We start from the raw sequence: 21,324 nt of genomic DNA on the forward strand, positions 1-21,324 counted from the left end.
TTATATATTTTCAGGTTTATATATTAGGGAGACTGGGGGCAGTTGCAACAAGTCATCTTCCTTCAATCAGATCCCAGAGCAGTGGTTCCCAAACTAAGGGTTGGGATTGCATTTTTTTGTTGTGATTGTATAAAGAAATAAACATAATAATAGTTCAATTTAACCCCTGAGGTTATGACAGACTAGTCATAGCATCAGTTGCAGCAGGATCATTTATAGAACCACAGGATGTCTTACAACATGTGCACAAAGAAGATGTTTGATAACTGGCTTAAACTGCTGAATGAAATATAAATGTAAAATCAATATCCTCTGGGATAATGGGGGTCCTAAGTCTCTGGCACCATTATTATGGGGGTCGGGACCTCAAACAACATATCCACTTTAAACCCGCCACCCGCCAGGAAGACAGTTTATTTATTGAAACTTATTTTGGAGGCATGAAAGTATATATTGTTTTGTCTGATAATTAGCAGAATTACATATAAACCACAGGACGATATACCAGGAAACTTGGTGGAAATATGTTGTGGAAAGATGTGCCCATGGGCCATGGAAGAACCCATTCAATTCTGAATTAGGCGGCAGATCCAGTAGGCAGAGTATTTATTGTCTTTCCACGTGGGGAGGGCTCTCTAACTTTGTCCTCTCCGCTCTGACATGTGCGGAGCGCTGCCGCCGCCATTTTAAACGGTTTCCTGGGTTTCCACCCCCACGTGAGGAGGAAGTTGAGTGCGCCGAGAAAACGGAGCAATCGAGCGGCTGAACCAGGCGGAATCAGGCGATCCAGGGCCACCACTCAGCTCGACTCGTCTGGACTACCCGGGCTAACTTTAGCTACATGTGCTGAGGTCGAGGGGGAAACGGATCCCAACCGCAACGATGCCGACAGTTACTCTGCCGCCGAAAGAGAACGCTCTCTTCAAGAGGATTCTGGTGAGTGGGCCGCCGAGGAGCCGCGGAACCGCAGCTCCGCTCACTGCGAGCGGGGGGCGAGCCGAGAGGTCCGTCGGTGTTTCGCTCAGTGTCGGTGTAGCTGTCCGGCGTTAGCATTAGCCTCGGTTGGCTAGCGAAATGGCATCATTGAATGAGTTAGCTAGCCCGGCCCTGATATGCACTGTCACTGTAACGTCCAGCTGCAGTGGTTGTTGACTTACTGTTGTTATTCTGACTGTGTTTTAATTTCCCTGCTGTAATAAAACATTAGTCCTGGTTTAAACAACCAGACCCGGCTAGTTGGCTGAGACGGGCCTCACCGCTTGTCTAACACAACTTAGCGGTAACGCTAGCTCCCACGATGGCTAACAAGCTAGCTAGTGCAACATTCGTGTTTGGTGTTTTGTCAGCGTCCCTCGCTGTTTGTTATTGTTAATGTTGTGGTACTCGCTTTGCTGTTAGCTGAATGCTAAGCATGTGCATTTAGCTGTGTGTAGCTGCACGTTTGTTATGTGCTACACTTGGTCTATGTTAACCTGCAATCCGAGCTCACAGACTGGCCATTTGACGTTAGCTAATCGGCTAACGCTAGCCGCACACACATCTCAGGTCTAGCAGACTTTAGGTCACTGCCAGTGTTAATCTGTGAGAGTGGGACCTCAGCCTGCTCACACCACCGCCCCCGGTCCGGGTGGGATTAAGTTAAACTGCCAGAGCATGTGTGGAAACCAGGGGTAGTTGGGGAAGCACCGGTGTGACTGTGTCAGCAAATCTGATGTGCTTCAGGCCTGCTCTGCTCTGGCAGCTAGCAACCCACCCATCATCCATCCATCTCTCCCATGTGAGTCCCTGTGTCGCCCCGCTGTCTGTCTGCAGCCTGCACACAGTTTAATGTAGGTCAAAGGAAAGAGTGAATGTTTAAGGTTGGTTTAAATGTCGCTCGCATGTTTTTACAGTGGGACGGAAGGCGAGCTGTCCGTGAACTCAGCGTAGTTTCAACTGCATTGAAACCAGTCTCCCTCTCCTGCTGACATGGGCATGGTTGTTGATGTGTGTTGATAAACATTTCTGCATGTATCTCCTGTCGAGCACTTTCTAGGAACTGCACAATGTGGGATTTGGACAAAGATCAGCTCATTGTCACTAACTGGTTCAGATAAATATTTGATTTTGACGTAATCTTGAATGTCAGGAGCTCTGCTGGGTGTTAGTGGATGTTTATCAGCCCACTGGCAGAGGACTGGCTTTCATCTGCTCTACCTGTAGCAGGGAAAACAGACCTGTGACTTCTACATGATCTTGAGAAGTTGCTCTGTATTTGCTGCATACCTCAACAGGCACTGCCTTTCCCTGAACTGTTATCAGGACTCACTGTGTGTTTTTACAGATTTCACACTCCACTTTGACAGTTTATCCATAAATAAAACTTAAATTATTGTATATTTCCAGTAGAACATAGTTCTGATTTTGTTCTAACATCACAGAACACTACATTGGTGAATTAAGGCGAAAAACGTTTGCATCGTTCAACAGTGCAGACAGGGTGTAGATATTTAAAAGTTTCATGATGTAATCTTTGTCCTAAAAAATCACCAGAAACACTTGATCTTGTCTGGTCTTGTCTGTACTTAAGGAGTCTGAAATATTTTAATCTGGTTGAGGTTATTGTTGTGTGAATGACGATGCCCAAAATAAAATCCCTGCCATGAACCTCTCTGCAGCGGGAAGGTGATATGAGACTTGAAACAGGCTGGAGTTTGGATGTGACCACACCCCTCTTTTATTTTTTTGCTTTCCCAGACCGGGTGCCCAAATGCATTATTAGAAGCTGGCAGTTGTCCAACCTCCGCATGGCAGTGGAGTTGGAAGAGTTTCAATTTAGTTCTTTCAGGGAAAGGGGAGACACTTTTTCCTCAGTTTTAGCCCAAGCTAAAGTTGGGCCTTGCTCCATTCATTTCATTAAAAGAGCAATTTTCATAAACATCACATTCTTGCTAAAGTTGTCAAACCGAGCTCTCCTAATCTCTCCCTCAGTTATATCATCAAATGATAAAACGGTGTTACAAGTGGACACAATCCTGAAGTTCACTGCAGTCATGTAGACATAAGACAAAAATATTGCTGCAGGGATAACTTTGAAGAATTATGAAATCCTGACTCAAAGAGTTGCCCGGAGCTCAACATGTTGGGGGACAGTAGTAACAGAATGGAAATGAGTCTAACTGTGGTTTGAAGTGTTTTTTCCTAGACTATCTACATGTATTATGCGTAGGCTTGGGTTTCAGATAGCTTAAATATTTTGTTCTGCATAACATGGGCCTGAAACACCTGCGATCACGAATGCCTCAACTTAGCTGAAACCCAACCACAACAGTTTTCCTCATCATTGCCTTCCTTTCTAACATGTCGTAAATGTGGCATCAGCGCTTTAGAAAAAGATTTGATATGTTTCCCTGAATGTTTGACCCTGTCGCTCGTTGCAGCGAGCCCGGTGGCTTAGAGCCGCCGCTCTGACACACTCTCTGTAACTCAGGGGGCTGAGTTATTTTGGGTGAGGCAGAGAACATGCTGGATAAGCACAGCTGGTGGTGTTAATGTTGCTAAATTTACATGAAATGTACGGTGCAGTATTTGTGTCTGTAGTAGCATCAGTATACTTGCATAATGCATGCACGACTTCTTGCTCAAAGTCTAAAAACTTGAAATGTTGAATGTGAATTATAGATTTTGAAGTTTAGTTTTTCAAGTGTTATCAGCGTATACAGTTCTTGTTCAGTGGTTTGACTGTTAATGCTACAATGCACATTACAAGACTCTGGTTAATGCTATCTTTTCTCTGTGGGATTTGCAGTGAAGAAAATTCACACCTTCCTTTACAGTGGTTTTCTTTGCTTTTCCATAGAGGAAAGAAGATTTATTACTCAAGACTTAATGCAAAGCTGAGGCATTGTTCCTGCTTGTCAATGTGTAGATCATAGAATAAATCAGGGTAATGATGTGATGCCCTGGAGCAAATATTTACACAAGTTCACAAACTACTTTGTGGTGTTGTTATAATTCCTTCTAGTTTAGATTCTGCGTCTGGAACGAAATGGCTGTTCATAAATCAGAAGGTTGTCCCATTGATACAGATATAGCTGGTTGTGTGTCTCAGTGTGTATCCATTAGCTCCTTACACCACTGAGCAGATGGTCATCTAACACATGCAACTGTTTTGCGCCAGCATGCACAATTTTGCTGCACATTGTCCTTCATATGTACACTTCACCTAGAGTGCTTTATGTACATGTACATAAACCAACTGACAGGACGTAGGACATGTTTCCTGTGTCCTCCAGCCCTATGTCTCAGTGAATGGTTTGATCCTTCACTTGGCTCAGCAGTGAATTACTTGTAATTTCATTAGCGACCTTGGCTCCCGCATGTTAAGTTGACATCATCTTTTTTCACCATTAGTGAAGTCAGTGGTGGCACAAGGGAAGGCCATCTGCCACCATAACCCGCTCTCTCTCTCACTCTCACACACACACTATCTCCCATGGCTGTCGGTCATCAGCTTATAAAGAGTGGTGGTGGTGTTTATGTACTATTTACTGTGCATACCTAAATATAACTTTAGGACAAAATGCCGGTAATCCCTTAAGCTTTGATCTCTGAGGTAGTCTAATATTTTGTCTTTTATCCTGATAAGAATGTTTCAACATTAATCTTGGTTATGTGAAAAGCATATTTAATATTTGTATGAATAGTCTGTCTGTAGTATTGGTCTGTCACAGTGATAACTCAGGCAGTTTTAATCTAGTTTGGATTAAACACGACAAGTTGATTTGAGTGAAGGGTCTGTCAAAGGTCAAGGTCACAGCATTGCATCAAAGTTTTAGCTTAATGTTAATGTATGAACGATTTTTTACACTTTCCTCAATTGCTGCAACCCACTTGCCCATACAATATACTTATCAGGTCTCCTTTTTACTGTGGCATTCATCATTTTGTAATTCAATAAAGTTAGAACTTGATATTTACACATTTTAACAATGATGCCCATATTGATTATGTAAGACTACATGCAGAATCTCTGAGTATATTTCTAGTTTGTTGCTTTTGTGCAGTAAGATTTGGGAGACTTCAGCTAACGTTCTTCTAATCTGAGTTTGTGATCAGAACTTTAAAGTCGTGACTTGTGTTTTTGTTTTTTAAGGTCATTTAATTTCCCTATACAAGTTTTAGTTTGAATTTGAACTTCTTGCCTTGAGGCCCTTCCCTGTGTTCCACCAGCGTGGATCTCAAAATGTGGAATAAAGGCCTGCGTCATTTTCTCAATTTCTGTCATGTACAGTAGAGTAATCAAGTGGATCCTGCTGAAGTGAGCTTGTTGGTATAAGTCAGGACAAGGCTGTGAACGCCAACATGAGTGTTACACTTTGTTCTCTCTGAATCATCCCTCTCTCTTGGACTAATATTATTTGTCTCTCCTTCCCTTTGACAGCGATGTTACGAACACAAACAGTACCGAAACGGGCTCAAGTTCTGCAAACAAATCCTGTCCAACCCCAAGTTCGCAGAGCATGGAGGTAAGCAGCAGAAGTTTGGATGTATAGAAAATGTGTTCTTTTCATTCTCTGTATCCCTAAGTGTTTTGTGTTGCTGTGTCTTCTTTTTCAGAGACCCTGGCAATGAAGGGCTTGACCCTTAACTGTCTGGGGAAGAAGGAGGAGGCCTACGACCTGGTGAGAAGAGGCCTGCGCAATGACCTCCGGAGCCACGTCTGTATCCTTGCACAGAGACGGATCATGTGTGTTGGTGAAGGAGATATGCTCTAAGTTGTAGAAGTTGTTCTTCGAATTTTTTGCAGCGTCTTTTTGTAAAATTGGTGAACGTGTGTGTAATAGATTCCACAGGACCTTGAGCTGCTGCACATTGTAGAGGAGCTCTTGTCTCCGTGCAGCACAATCATATTCTCCCTCTTCTGCTCTTCTTCTGTCTCTCTCTTACTCCCAGGCCAGAGAGACATCTGTACACATTTCCAGTCAATAACTGCCAGCTCCCCGAGCTCTGTCTAAAGTCAACCTATAGTATTTCTGAGCAGACACACTGCTGAGTCTGTCATGTATAGTTGTAACATTAGAATTAATTTGTTTTTGGTCATATCTAATCAGTGGCTCTTTTTTTTTTTTTTCATGGTCATTACTGAATTTGGGAAACGTCTAAAATCAACTGACTATTTGGTCCACTAATTTATTCAAATAATTTAACGATTGGCCACTGCATTTTTTTTAATTTTCAATTTAATTTGAAGTATGATAGAAGTCCATTAGTTTGTCTCTGTAATCGGTCAGTGTAATTGAATGATAGCTTTATCATTCGCTTATCATTTTCTCATGTCTCACCCTGCCTCAATTTTCTATTATGTTGAAGATAAAGTTAAATAAAAATCTGTTAGCTGTGTCCACAATCTTTAATGTATATATACGCTTAGTAACACTGTGGGGGTGTAGTTCAGCAGTTTATTAAACCTAATTAAATTGTTTGTTCGAAGAATGAGTTGTAGTTTCTAAAGAATCGTCATTGTTGATCCTGGACTTAATTTTCTCTTTGGGATCAATACACAAGCAACAGTGAGCATGTGTTGACACAACTTTATTGAAATTGGACCAACCCAAACATGACCTCCCTTCTAATATTAGTTTGATAACATCAGATTGTATGGACTGTCTTTGTGTGTGTGTGTTATGTTCCTTAACTTCCTGTCCCAGGCTGGCACGTTTATGGCCTACTGCAGCGCTCGGATAAGAAGTACGATGAGGCCATCAAGTGTTACCGCAACGCTCTGAAGTGGGACAAGGACAACCTGCAGATCCTGCGAGACCTGTCTCTGCTTCAGATCCAGATGCGAGACCTGGAGGGCTACAGGGTGAGCACTGAATGAGGGTCTCTGAATGAAAGGGTTTATAGCAACCCTTTATGTTGCTATAAAGCAAATGAAAAGGCAACAGCACATTGTCAGCCACAGAGGGACACCTCTAGATTCTAAAACCCAACTGTGAAAAGAAGATTGTAAAAATATCGCAACTTTTCTTTTTAATACAAGAACAAAACAGACTGTGGCTGAAGAACTTTCCTGAATTCACACACTCCCATCGGTCGATGTGACTGGTACAAGGCACAGTATGGCTCTGATTTGGAAAGGATGCAGATATCAGGTTTCAGTCAGTCATCACAATTTAGAACAGCTCTCATGGGACACGGCCTGTGATTTAGATGTTTATTTAGTGTGAGGTGGGAAACGGCAACATGAAAGTCTGGTTGAAAGGATTCAAGATATGGATGAGAGAGGGAGAAGGGAGGGGCTCGGAGTCACACTGTATTAGACTTGCAATATTCTGGTGTCAATACCATGAATCAGCAAAACCTTGCGCTGCCAACCGTCGTCCCACTTTTCCCTGTTTTTCTGTCCCGCTACACGTTTTCAGTCCGTTAGGCTACATATGAGAGAGGGGTTACACAGACAGGACAGGAGCGAAGTTTAATCATTTCTCACAACATTGCAGCAGGACTGTGGGGTGGGGGTGTTGCAGTAGATCAGTTTCCTTCTGTACATCTGGCACTCGACTTTTTGGGGATCATCTTAACAAAACTGGGACTCCACATCTTGCTTATCTTGTCGTAATTTATGAGCATGTCGCATGTACTCGCGCTGGTAACACTAGATAGCACTGTTACACACAAAACTATTACTATATCAAAAATGTCCTTTTGTGAGAATAAATGATGATTAATAATGATGCATAATGCATAATATTGGAATACTATTTCTTATTGGGCTATCATGGGCTATTCAAACTAGAATGCCACTCAAAAGAGCACATACCTCCTCCAAAGCCCAACAGTCCCCTTAAATTCCTTAGGTGGGGGGTGGGCCAAGACCATGTAGGGAGACTTCCAGTGCCTTGTTACAACACAAAACCCAGGAAGCTCAATCGAGTCACTCAAGCATGACGTTTCTGACTTAGAGGAACCATAACAAAACGCGCGAGTATTTTTTTCCCAGAGTTTTTGGGTTGGTAGACATGCCAGATACCCACATTAATGTGTAGAAGCACTAACAAAGTGGAATTTGCATGCTATGTCCCCTTTAAGTCAATATCCATCAAAACACCCCTTTCTCCACAGTTATCACATCCTTCCAAGTTTAATGGTAATCCATCCAGTACTTTTTGTGTATATTCATGCTTGCATCAAACAAACCAACAAATAAATGGACGGGTGAAAACATAACCTACTTGGCAGAGGTAACAATAATAAATACAATTACAACCTTCAAATACTGATTTGGAAGACAGTGACCATGGTAACAGTTGAAGCTTTGAGGCATTTGGGGCAGCCCTAGTAGTTTCTGATGTTCAACATGGCTAAACTAAAACTCTGTCTTCATTCTTTCTTTAGGAGACACGGTACCAGCTGTTGCAGCTGCGTCCAGCCCAGCGGGCTTCCTGGATTGGCTATGCCATCGCCTATCACCTCCTGGAAGACTACGAGATGGCTGCAAAGATTATTGAGGAGTTCAGGAAAACACAACAGGTTAGACACAATCAAGGTTTAGCACTTGGAGAGAGTCAATATCCTTTTCATCCTTCATGTTGTGTCAGAAGTGAAAAACTGGTTTAACAAAGGGCCATGAATATGGAGTATACTGCAGACACTGCAGTGTAAAATGAGTAACAGAACTGTTCACATTTCTTGTTGTGTCGTAGGTGTCTGACTATCTAATCGATGCATCAGTTACAGTGCTTTGTGGCCAGTCAGGTTTCCTCTTAAATATGGGTGTGCATCGCTCTCAACCACAGCAGAGCTCTGGCTCACTCTGTCTCTTTCTCTAGTGTGACCCTGATAAGACCAGTCTGCTTCCTGCCTCTGTCACATCTGCGTAATACAACAAGCTGGTGTGACAAGGCAAATGCACATATTCTCAGAAGAATTATGCAGAATTTACTGAACAGAAAAAATACCCAGTAGCTCCAGTAATTTCTCAGTTTGTCTCATACACAGTGTCAACCACTCTGACGCCACTGTCAGTCATTCAGCCTTTTATATTATTCTAATGGCAATTTAATAATTTGGGCTTTATAAGCACTCTGATCACTTCTATCAAGAAGTCACCACGGTCTATTATCTAAGTCATCATCCCTTTAGAAAAACATCCTTCATACCAACACATTAATAATCTGACCAACATCTCTCAATGTATTTTAATGATCAGTTATGTCAACTGCGTGGAGGATTAATTTATCTAGGAAAAAACCTTACATACAGAAAATGAACTCAAGACCAAAACAGGTACACCCCTCCCTTCATGACTCCACCTCCCACATTCATGCACAAGTATTGCCACGGTGAACCAATGATCTCAACAAGTTGGAATTAGCCATCACAGATATAAGCAAATGGGAAAATGAGAGCAACCTCTTTATCCCTTTCAGCTCTTGATGGTCTCTCTACAATTGAAACACCTCTCCGATGCTCATGCGGGTCTTCGCCCTTTCAGTATTTCCTTATATTCTTTGGATTAGCTGTAGCTCTATCCCCCCTCTATCCCTTTCTCTCTCCTATATCTGCATGACACAGTCATTATGTTACCTGATAAACGAAGCCAACAAAAAAAACGTAACTCTGTTTACTCTTTCATGTTGTCTGTCCAGACGTCTCCAGACAAAGTGGACTACGAGTACAGCGAGCTGCTGCTGTACCAGAACCAGGTGCTGAGGGAAGCTGGTCTGTACAAGGAGGCACTCGAGCATCTGTCCAACTATGAGAAGCAGATCTGCGACAAACTGGCAGTGGAGGAGACACGAGGTGGGTCGCTGTGCTTCACATGCACTCCATTAAAGCCAGAATCTGTTATGCTCCTTATTTGTAATTTTTAATCACATAGACCAAAGAAACTATAGTTACTTCGGTATAAATGTGTTCACCCTTTTAAAAGAACCTTGAATATAATTTAAAGTCCAGTGTGTAAGGTTTAGATACAATCAACTGAATACCCCCGCCTCAACCTCCCCTTCCGGCATGGAGGGGAACCTGCTGTGACCTTCAGGTAACGTAAACATGTGAAAGGCCTTCTTGTTTGGTTTGTCCATTCTGGGCTACTGTAGGTAAGTGGACCAGATCCTGACGTAGATATAAAGGGCTGATTTCAAGGGACCAAAACCAGGTCGACTCCTAGTTTCAGGTGATTATACACATAATGATGAATGTTATATTTCATCTACCCCTAAATCTTACACACTGGACCTTGTTAAGCTAAAGTAAATGGCTTAATGTTACCTTTTGTACATGGTGTGAGATGTATTTACCTTTTGCTCTGCACCAGTTTACACTAGTAGAGTGGTGACACTGAGGTGAGGTTGGCCAAATCTTTTACGGTTTCAGTTGGTTAATTTTAGTTCCAACAGGTGAATGTGAGCATCTTCTAACAAGTGTGCTGTGACACTAGAGCTCTTCTCTTGCTTCTGTAGGTGAGGTACTGTTGAAGTTGGGGCGTCTGGAAGAAGCAACAGAAGTTTACCGTCGACTGCAGGAGAGGAACCCAGAAAACTGGGCCTATTACAGAGGCCTGGAGAATGCTTTGAAACCAGGTATGATACATTTCTCTTTTTCAAATCACCTTTTCCTCACTGACAATTGAAATGTCCTTTTATATAAAAAAGGCACAACTGTCGACACTAAGCTGAATTTTCATGTTTTTTCAGGCAGCGTAGAGGAACGACAAAAGATCTATGAGGATGCCTGGGAGAAGTTTCCGAAAGGACTGGTTCCTCGCCGGCTGCCCCTAAACTTTCTTGCTGGTGTGACTATTATTACATCTCTATTAGCTAAACCTCAGTTAAAATTTCACACCATGTGTTCAGAAATTAACCCTAAATTACGGGTCCTCTCCCGCTCACCCTGTTTGTCTGCAGGAGAGAAGTTCAGAGAGTGTCTGGACAGGTATCTGAGGATGAACTTCAGCAAAGGCTGTCCGCCCGTCTTCACCACACTCAAATCACTGTATAAAGACAAAGAAAAGGTGTGCCCTTCACATAAAGCCATCTTATAAAATGCGCTGAAGGAAGGGAGGAACAGATACTAGTTTAACAGATATGATGCATTCTTCCACTGCAGCTGAGGTATCTTAACTTTGTCATCTTTCTCTTTGCAGGTGTCAATAATAGAGGAGTTGGTTGTCAGCTTTGAAACCACATTAAAAAGCTGTAGAATGTTCAGTGTGAACGGTGAGAAAACATAAAAATACCAATGATGAACCAATGATATTCAGTGTATATGTATTGTAATGTGCATATTTGAAATTCCTGAACACACTTTTAGCTGTTGTAGTCTTTTGTTTACAAGGTAAAGACAAACTTAGAGAATCTGTTTGCACTGTTGCAGATGATGGAAAGGAGGAGCCACCAACCACTTTGCTCTGGGTGCAGTACTTCCTTGCACAGCACTATGACATGATTGGTCAGCAGACACTGTCTTTAGAATACATCAACGCAGCCATCGAGAGCACGCCGACGCTCATCGAACTCTTCCTTATCAAAGCCAAGATTTACAAGGTAACACATCCTGCATATTTGTGTGTTTGTTTACTGTTGCATTTGTAACTGAGAAACGTTCTCGGCTTCTGGCTTGAGTCACAACTGTTGTGGTGACCTTTTCCCTCCCACAGCATGCTGGCAACATTAGAGAGGCCGCTCAGTGGATGGATGAGGCCCAGGCTCTGGACACCGCTGACAGATTCATCAACTCCAAGTGTGCCAAGTACATGCTGAAAGCTGGCATGATCAAAGAGGCTGAGGAAATGTGTTCCAAGTTCACACGGGTGAGAAAAACTACACAAAAGTACACACTAACAGCTGACGAGCCAAGCAAAACGTCTGAAAACAAAAGTTACACGTTAAACGAAACCTTGAGTCTCATGGTACACTGTCCTAGAAACATTAATGAGGCTATGATTTAAACAGGTGTACACACAAAATGACTTCTGTATTAACAGAGCAACTCATTTACATTATATACTATTACAATCACATCAAGACCCCAGGTTAAAAAGAGCTTCAGTTTCATATAGTGTGTCTGAAGTACAAATGGCGTCTCTGTTTCCTGTGTGGGTGTTTGTTTACTAAAGGAACTGTAGGCTGAGCTGAGTTGGTTAAAAAACAAATGAATACTGGATTATAGGGACTGTTTTAAGCTTCACACAATTCCCCTGTAAGAAAAGTATCCACTACAATCTGCTCCAGCTTAAAGTACCACAAAAGAATGTTGTTTTCTTTCTTCTTTAAATTATAATGAATTCATTGTAACATGGTTTTAGGTAGAGTTATGGTACCAAGCTATGTTGTGATATACAACAAAAACTTGTATCTTTCAAAAAGATCTGTTATATTCTGTGTTTGAGTCCACAAAACACTTCAGAAGTATCTGTGGTAAACAGTGTTGCAGCCAAAGTGACCCCTTCTTCAGACGTGAGGCATGCTATGTTTTATTATGTCTGAAGAAGGGGTCACCTTGGCTACAACATTGTTTACCCCTTAGACTCCTTAAGTGTCTTTATGGACTCAAACACGTTGAACTTTCCCTTTTTAAAATCTATAACTAGAGTATGTTCTGAGATAAGAAGCTGTGTCTGCAAATAACATCAATCAGTGTGAACCTGAGCAAGTCTGGTCATGATTATCAACAGAACTCTACACATGAAAGATAATAATGGCTTGGTTATGAATGTCAAAATAATTAGTTGATATAATAATTTAAATGTCATTTGCTGTGCTCATCGATGTGTTTTTGTTTTCACTTTATCTAGGAGGGAGCATCAGCGGTGGAGAATCTGAATGAGATGCAGTGTATGTGGTTCCAGACGGAGTGTGCACTCGCCTACAAGGGTATGAACAAGTTTGGGGAGGCTCTCAAGAAGTGCCACGAGATCGAAAGGGTGAGTCCTTCCCATCTGTCATCATAATCTAGTCTTCCTGCGCACTCAAAGAATTTCCATATCGTAAAAAAGTTTATTTTAATCTAATTTATATTCTAGATTCATTGCACACATTGCCTTTTTTTTCATTTTGATCATTACCGCTTTGAGCTTATGAAAATCAAAAATGTAGTTTCTCCAAATATTCAAATATTTCTTAAGATTAATCAAAGGATTTACAATACCTAAATGTCCAACTTCTGAAAATTATGTTCATTTATGCACTCAATACTTGGTTGGGGCTCGTTTAGCAAAAATTACTCCATCATTGTGATGTGGTTTGGACCCATGATTGTGGTTGTGTCTACTGAAGTAGACCAAGAGATACAAGGGTTCCCGCTGCTCCTTAAAAAGTCTTAAGTCAAAATCAAGGAAGTTGGGTTAGGGATAACCCCATGAATTGGCTGCAAAGTAATAAATTACAGGCAGTGCTCTCTCTCCTCTGTGGTCATCCTTCTGGACCTTTCTGCTGCGTTTGGCACAGTGAACCACCAGGGGCCTCATTTATAAAACAGTGCGTGGGATTCATACAAATAGTGTACGTGCGCACAAAAAAAAATCAGATTTATAAAACCGTGCGCACACACACCTGAACGCAATGTTCATTATATATATCACAGTCCACATGGAAACGTTCGTACTTGGATCTGCCTCATGCCCCGTCCTCTACACGCCCACATTCAACCATAAATGATCTATGCAAAGCACCTCATGAATATTAAATTATGCTGCTGACCAATGGGTTTCCATGGTGAATCATGACAGTCACGGCATCAAGCGATGAGAAAAGGAAGCGAAACTCTCTGACACTGACATCAATGTGTTTGTTAGTAAGTTGGAGGTGAAGAGCGATTTAATGGGACAGCGGTGATGTCATTATTATTTCATATGCTTGTGTTTGTACTGGCATGGTTCGGTTCTGTCTGTCGATCTAATACTGGACTCAGTTCCGCACAAAGATCACAGATCTATAGAATCTATATCAGCTGATCAGTCATCATCATGGGATAAAAAATCTTTGTGATCGCTGAACCCTCGTTTCCTCCTCATCCTTCCATTCGCGTGCATCCATCAAGCAGCATTACCCACGAGTGTCACCGCAGGATTTATATATTTAGAGCAATCGGACCGATCACTACATACATCAGTGGGATCCTAACCTCCACTCTGGGATATTATTTGGAAATAGAAGTTTGAAAGTGAATAGTTTTTCTTTATTTTGTATTATTTTTCTGATGGCAGTCACGTTCACTGCAGCGATTTTACTCACACTCGTCCTTGGCCTGAACGTAATTTGCTGTAAGTTGTTTTATATCTTTTTCGAAAGAAGGTTCGTATGGAGCAGTTATGTCGCTAGGGTTGTGCGATATATATATATCATCTACGATAATATAGTAATTGTTGTTTTAACGATGTGTGAGCTCACGTTATCGAGATAATGATGATCCATGCGCCACGCGTTCACGCTCTGCATGTCAATGAATTTGGCCGATCAGATGGAGGCCTGCTACCCTAAATGATAAATGAAAGACATTCAGATCATTGACGGGTTTGTCCGTCAGTGAATCATTGTCGGAAGAAGATCATAAGAAGAGAAAACAGTCGCTCGGTCAAATCTCGCTCCGCCTCCTCCGACTAAATTCTACTGTGGAAACCTCTAGTGATCAGGTTGGTCCCGGGTCAGATTCATCAATATGAGCGGTTGATTTATATTAAAGAATTATGAAACTTATTTATGATCACAGAACCTGAGGGAAGTAACAGATGATCGATTCTTTTATTGATGACTTAAATCTTTCTTCAGAGCAGCGCATTCAGCATGGCTCCCTGGTGTCTGCCCCGGACTTGCTGGTGCTGCGGACAGGCTGTGCGCCTTCTCCCGGCTGTGGAGCTGTTTGTGGTCTCTGTCATATCGTTATCGCGATATTAAACAACGTTATCGCATGTTTTCCTAATATCGCTCACCCTTATTTGTCGCACAAGCATAACTAAAGCTGTTGGTGACTCCGTTTCAAGGGTTAAGATAACCCTCAAAAACAAGGGGGAGGGGTAGGGAGAAGGGGTGAAATGGGATTGGGCCCAACTCTCTCGGCTCTGTTATTCACTCAAACAGATTTCCCTACCACAGCTACGCAGATGACACCCAACTAATTCTCTCTTTTCCCCAGTCTGAAACACAGATAGCAGCACGAATCTCTGCCTGTCTGACTGACATCTCTCAGTGGATGTCCGCACACCACATAAAAATCAACCGTGACAAGACCGAGCTACTTTTCCTTCCAGGGCGAGGGCTCTCCCACCCATGACCTGACTATCACCAGTCAACTCCCCCTTACTGCCAACATAGCTGCAACAACCAGATCATTCAGATACATGCTGTACAGCATCAGAGGAATATGCCCCCTTCTCACTCAGAAGGCGGCACAGATTCTGGTCCAGGCTCTTGTCATCTCACGCCCAGACTACTTCATCTCCCTCCTGGCTGGTCTACCTGCTAGAGCTATCCAAACCTGCAGCTTATCAGCCGCTCGACTAGTCTTCAACCCTAAGTTCACTCACACTACACCGCCCCTCCGCTCCAATCACTGGTTACCAGTGGCTGCCCGTTTCCACTTCAAGACACTAGTACTTGCGTACCGTGCTGCGAAACTGATCGGGCCCAGTCTACATCCAGGACATGGTCAAACCTTACACCATGGCCCGTCCACTCCGCTCTGCATGGCCAATCGGCTTGTTGCTCCCTCAGTGCGAGCTACCCACTCAACAAAATCACGACTGTTTGCTGTCCTGGCTCCAAAATGGTAAAACGAGCTACCCATGGACATCAGGACAGCAGAAAGTCTACACATCTTCCGCCGCAGACTAAAAACACATTTCTTCCAACTACACCTTGGTTAAGAAGAGGATGTTTAATAACCATCGTCCACTCTTATGATGAGAAAAAAATATTATTTAATAGAAAAGTTAATTGCACTTATATATAGCACTTACATTTAGCACTTTACTGTATTTACATGATTCTTGCTGTTCTGGGTTTGTACCCTCATGGTTTAATGCACTTATTGGAAGTCGCTTTGGATGAAAGCGTCAGCTAAATGATATGTAAACTTTAGCCCTGAGACACTTGCCAGTTTTTATTTTTCTAATCTAAATGATAAACAATATTAGTTTTTATTATTTTAAAGGCATCATCTAACTAGTTATATTATACAAAACAAAAACTAAATAAACATGTTTAACTATTAAACACTTAAGAAAACAGTAAATAGCTCCAACAGTCAATGTTATTATTCTGCTATCTTAAGCTTCTATGAGCTAATATCAAAGAAATATTTACACTTTCCTCAACTGACAGAAGAAAAATATAACTTTTTTTTTTTTTTTTAAAGAAACATTTTCATGCTATTCTGATTTTATAATTTTTTTTTAGATGCGCCTGTAATTACACATGTTGCAACAAGAGTCCTTAACCACTCATGTTAAGTTTTTTATGTGCTGGTTATATCCCGTATGTTTTACAAATTTCCTCCCTCCAATCTCACCAGCATTTTGTGGAGATCACAGACGACCAGTTTGATTTCCACACCTACTGCATGAGGAAGATGACGCTCCGCTCCTACGTGGACTTGCTGAAGCTAGAGGACGTGCTCCGGATGCATCCCTTCTACTACAAGGCAGCCATCTCTGCCATCCAGATCTACCTGAGCCTCCACGACAACCCCCTGACTGACGACAGCAAGGAGCTGCAGGCCGAATCTGGTGAGAGGACAGAGTCAGGAGATATGTCTTTGTGTAGGCTGTAAAGTCAGCCTACACAAAGACGTATGGGCTAATCGGAAAGTGATATTTAACATTAAGTGTTAAGTATACTTTATTAAAGTATTCAAATTTAAATAACTGCAATACTTTTAACAAATTGAAATCGCATAATATATTAAATCTAATCGAACTACATAAATCTAACACTAAATTGCAGTTTCAGTCAGGGTTGTGCTGATGGCTGACAGCCATCACGATGTTGAGCCAAGAAATGATTTGTAAATCCTGCTGGATTGCACCTGTCTCTCGGGGGGGGCAAGTGTATTTGTATCGCAAAACTGAATATTAATACTTATTCACAGAAGGAAAGTCAGCAAACTCTCCTGTTCTATTCCCAATTATTTTGTTATTAACCCTTTTCCACAAATGTTACAGGCTGCCAGGGCTTTGAAGAGCATGTGTTGCCACCAGTGTAAAGTTTAATGTTAACTAGATACGCGTGGTTATGTTTGTTTCCTGTGAGCAGGGAAACTATTTCAGTACATGGCTCAGGCAACAGAATCTGCATTGTGACTTGGTCCGGTAGGAAACTGCACCGGATTTTGGAACGTAACCATAGTCAAATTTGGATTCACATTAGTACATGACCTGAACTGTTTGATCAGTTCCATGCTGTGTTGAATGCTCTGCTGGACAAAGGAAAGCATTAACCCTGTTCTTTCTTGTCTCCAGCGAACCTTTCAGACAAAGAGCTGAAGAAGCTCAGGAACAAGCAGCGGCGAGCCCAGAAGAAGGCCCAGCTGGAGGAGGAGAAGAAGAATGCAGAGAAGGAGAAGCTGCTAAAGAACCAGAAGAAGAAGAAGGAGGATGATGACGAGGAGATCGGAGGGCCCAAAGAGGAGCTTGTTCCTGACAAACTGGTCAAGGTTCGTGTTAGAAGCCTCATGATCCCTTAATCTGTTGAGGTCCTGTTGAAAGTTTTATGATTTAAAATTATTTTCCTCGTGACCATTACAGGTAGAAAACCCACTGGAAGAAGCAGTTAAGTTCCTGATGCCTCTCAAACACCTGGTGAAAGACAAAATTGACACGCACCTACTGGCCTTTGAGATCTACTTCAGGAAAGGTTGGCACACACTCACTTATTTTAATGTCACTTCACTGTCTTCCTTCAGTTTTCACTGTGTTGGTAATATGTCCCTCACCTTATTTTCAGAAAAATACCTGTTGATGCTCCAGTCTGTGAAAAGAGCGTTGGCAATTGACCCTGATCACCCATGGCTACACCAGTGTTTAGTACGCTTCTTTAAAGGAGGTAAGACGGCGGTTGAACACCACAGTGCCACAGCTGCACCATGTGTAGTAAATCTGCTGTTGGAAACAGTTTTTAACATTCTGTTTTTTATTATTCATTACTTTTTCTAACTTGTTACTCACTGCCTCTTGTCTTTTGTTTTCTACATTCCTCCCACCGTTCTTTTCATCTCTCTGTCTTTGTTTTCATCCTCCCTCGTCTGTAGTCTCGGAGAGTAAGGAGCTGCCAGAGGGGGTCAGGACGGTGCTGAAGCAGGAGATCACCCGGCTGTTTGGAGACAGCAACGCTAAGAGCTTCAACCAGGCCTACCTCACCAAGCACTCCAACTCCATACCCCACCGACTGGCTGGTAAGTCACAAACACACATAATGTCTGATTTGGTGAACAATATACTGAAACAATTAGAAATATCTTAATTTTTTTTCTCAAGAGTGTCTGATTGGTTTTTTTAAATTGTCGACTTTTTCATTAAACTTATTGTTGGTGCCTCTAAATGTGGTTGATGGAATTTTGCTTTTAGACTTGGTCTTGGATTTTACACACATATACACACACACACTTTCTCTCAGACTCACTCTTCTCTCCTTCCTGCAGCTGCTAAGATGATGGTGTATCTGGACTCTGCGACAGAAATGAAGGCAGCAGAGTTGGCCACTGCACTAGATGAGTCACTCAACAACAGAACCATACAGGTTAGTATTCATGGAGAGGAATTAGATGACAAGATCATTATTCGGTCATTAAATGGTGTAGAAAATTTGTATCACCAACTTGAGCTACAAGTTTACCTTTAATGAAAAATGTATATGTTGCTTATGATGGGTCAAGAGGAAATAAACATGGACTATTAAGATTATCAGCCCCCTGAATACATATTTAGTTTTTCTTCATTTCTGTCCTTTTCCTCCCCCCCCTTCAGATCTGTACAGAAGCGCTGGAGTGTCTTCGGAGTGGCATCCTAGGCGACTGTAGAGAGCGTGTGGAAGAGTACCGTGCCGAGTGTCACAAGCTTTACCCCTACACGTTAGCTTTCATGCCCCCTGGATACGAGGAGAACACCAAGATCACCAACGGAGATGTTTCCACGGAAACAGAGGAGATAGCCAACGAGATGTGAGCCCAACAGAACAACAGCGGTTGAGAAAAGGAATTGGGCCGAGCACAGAGCCTTGTGGTCGACTGGCAGCCATTTTGTAAAGCCAAACATGGGAAGCTGAAAATGGGTGTTCCTCTTTGGCTCATCTTAATTGGCTCTGACCTGGCATGGCTAGGCTCTCTCCCACATGGTGAAAATCAGGACTGTGTGAGTGTATGTGTGTGTTTGTTGAGAGCGTGTGTGTGTGTGTGTGTGTGGAAGTTTGTGTGGTTGTGTCATTTTGTGGGAAAGGGGGTGGGGAGAGGGAGAAAACAGAATGGTCATTTTTCTTTTTTAATTGAGCTGACAACAATGCTGAATATAAAAACAAATAATAATTAATGGCAAACTGTTGGACAAACTGTGACACAGACTGTCGGTTTCCTAAGTAACGGTGATGGCAACCACTCGAGTTTGACTCAGCGCTGCTTCAACACACTTCCATCACATACCGTGTTCCCCTTATTTTAAAAGAAAAGCTCATTTAAATGAAAATAGGGCACAACTGTCACTGGGGGACGAGGGACTGAGGCAAGTGGATCTGATCCCTGACAGATGTGCAGAAGGACTTACTGAGGACCTGACGTAGACACAGAGGACATCAAATGGCCACAGGTGTATCTGTATCTGCTGTGACGCTCCAGTAAACTACAGACCTACAAGTGGCAGAGCAGCGGAGTGTGTAAGGAAGGCTGCAGCATGGAGAGAGAGAGTCCTCACATGAACAGTTTTCTGGTCAGACTGTGCTTCCTTCAATGTTCCTGCTTCAACACAGGATTATCTAATCCTTTGTCTGTTTATTACGGAGCAACTTGTAGCACAAAATGAGAAACTTTAAAGGTCGTGGGTTGTGCTCCATTTCAAATACACTGCTACTCTTTATCTTTGTACGTAGTTCTGAGAGAGTGGGATAGATCTAAGCAATACCGTAGACACCTCCCTATCATTAATGGATCAATGAAGCTCATCATGGGTGATGTTTTTCAACATCTGGTTGATTTGGTTCCACTGGGCCTACTGGCAGTCACTTGAGTTGCTGCTGTCGTCACTAGTAGAAATGGTTTAATCTGCATGAACAGACTGACAAAATCGACGTGGAAACTAGCCTCCAGTGCGTCTTACTTCAGAGGGCTCCAAAGGTCAGGGTTCAGCATCAAAGCCTGCTAACCGACAGTGACACAAGTGAACATGTTACAAGGCGAGAAAAAGAAAAGCGCCTGAGCATCTGGAATTTATTTTACTACTTCTGTTCTCTCTTTTTTCCCCCCTCCAAAAATCTCATTTTTTCCCCTTTTTCCTCTAATTTGGGATCTAATGTGAAAGAGGAAATCTGAGATGGTGATGTATGATATCTCTGGAATTTTGTATTAAAACCAAACAAAAGAAACCGTTGTGTAGCCTCTGTTACCCTCACTGAGCTGCAGTGTTCCTGGGTCAGTGACAGAGACTTGTCCTGGCTCAGTTCAGACTCGCAGCATTTCGATTGAGGCTCATCACACAGTTGGTCCTCAGATGTAGCCACTGTATATAAAATGCAGTTTAATAATTCAAATGTTTTGTATTAATAACCAACTCAAAGACGGAGCAGAACTCAACCTGAGCTGATTTATTATTTTTCTCCAAGTTTCTAATATATAAAAAAAACTACAGGTGACTCGTTAGTTATCATGGTGTAAATTATTTTGATATTTTTGTTCTCTTCAGTCATTTTTTTTGTTTACAACATATTCTAGGATAAAGACAAAGATCACTTGTGTGACCGAACAGATTTAGCATTTTACTGCTCTCGTATCTTCCACAAACAGACTCTTCGTAGAAAAAATTATATTTTTAAAAACTAATTTTCTGTCATTGCAAAGTACATGCATGACCTGGAAAAACCCGCTCCTTCAATATTTCACTCACATGTCAGAATGACGTTTACTGGCCTGTTTAACCTGATCTTTAATAATTCTCATAGTCTGAGTCTGAGGATAAAGGTAAAGGCTCTTTTTTTATTTTTATTTTAAACCAGAATTGTACTAACCAGCTTCGATCTGCTGTCATCTGTTCAGACTGGGTTTCCTGCTCTCATGTTTTGTGTCTACACTGGCGAACATCCCAAAATGTCATAACAATAAAAATCCACTTGTGGATCATTGTTTCAACAGGTGTTCATCCTTTGT

General features: G+C 42.1%; 1 protein-coding gene across 1 annotated transcript; it reads left to right on the forward strand.

Annotated features, from left to right (window-relative positions):
• The first annotated feature begins 698 nt into the window (after positions 1 to 698).
• Positions 699 to 21,306, forward strand: naa15b (N-alpha-acetyltransferase 15, NatA auxiliary subunit b). The gene is made up of 20 exons (XM_035183674.2): positions 699 to 936; positions 5,423 to 5,507; positions 5,599 to 5,703; positions 6,690 to 6,847; positions 8,380 to 8,514; positions 9,633 to 9,786; positions 10,449 to 10,568; positions 10,683 to 10,778; positions 10,893 to 10,999; positions 11,132 to 11,204; positions 11,362 to 11,531; positions 11,645 to 11,797; positions 12,782 to 12,910; positions 16,495 to 16,708; positions 17,441 to 17,634; positions 17,726 to 17,834; positions 17,925 to 18,023; positions 18,229 to 18,372; positions 18,619 to 18,716; positions 18,944 to 21,306. Exons 1-20 carry the CDS (start codon positions 883 to 885, stop codon positions 19,139 to 19,141), a joined length of 2,595 nt encoding a protein of 864 aa, XP_035039565.1. The 5' UTR covers positions 699 to 882; the 3' UTR covers positions 19,142 to 21,306.
• The last annotated feature ends 18 nt before the right edge of the window (positions 21,307 to 21,324 follow it).

This window comes from Hippoglossus stenolepis, chromosome 2 (assembly GCF_022539355.2).
Source record: "Hippoglossus stenolepis isolate QCI-W04-F060 chromosome 2, HSTE1.2, whole genome shotgun sequence".
Lineage (NCBI taxonomy): Eukaryota > Metazoa > Chordata > Actinopteri > Pleuronectiformes > Pleuronectidae > Hippoglossus > Hippoglossus stenolepis.

Bases quoted from the DNA above. Each gene is read 5' to 3' on its own strand.
- naa15b (XM_035183674.2), top strand. From the start codon at position 883: ATGCCGACAGTTACTCTGCCGCCGAAAGAGAACGCTCTCTTCAAGAGG. The intron at 11,798-12,781 runs GTGAGAAAAACT...CACTTTATCTAG, and splicing joins TGTGTTCCAAGTTCACACGG to GAGGGAGCATCAGCGGTGGA. The intron at 16,709-17,440 runs GTGAGAGGACAG...TCTTGTCTCCAG, and splicing joins GGAGCTGCAGGCCGAATCTG to CGAACCTTTCAGACAAAGAG.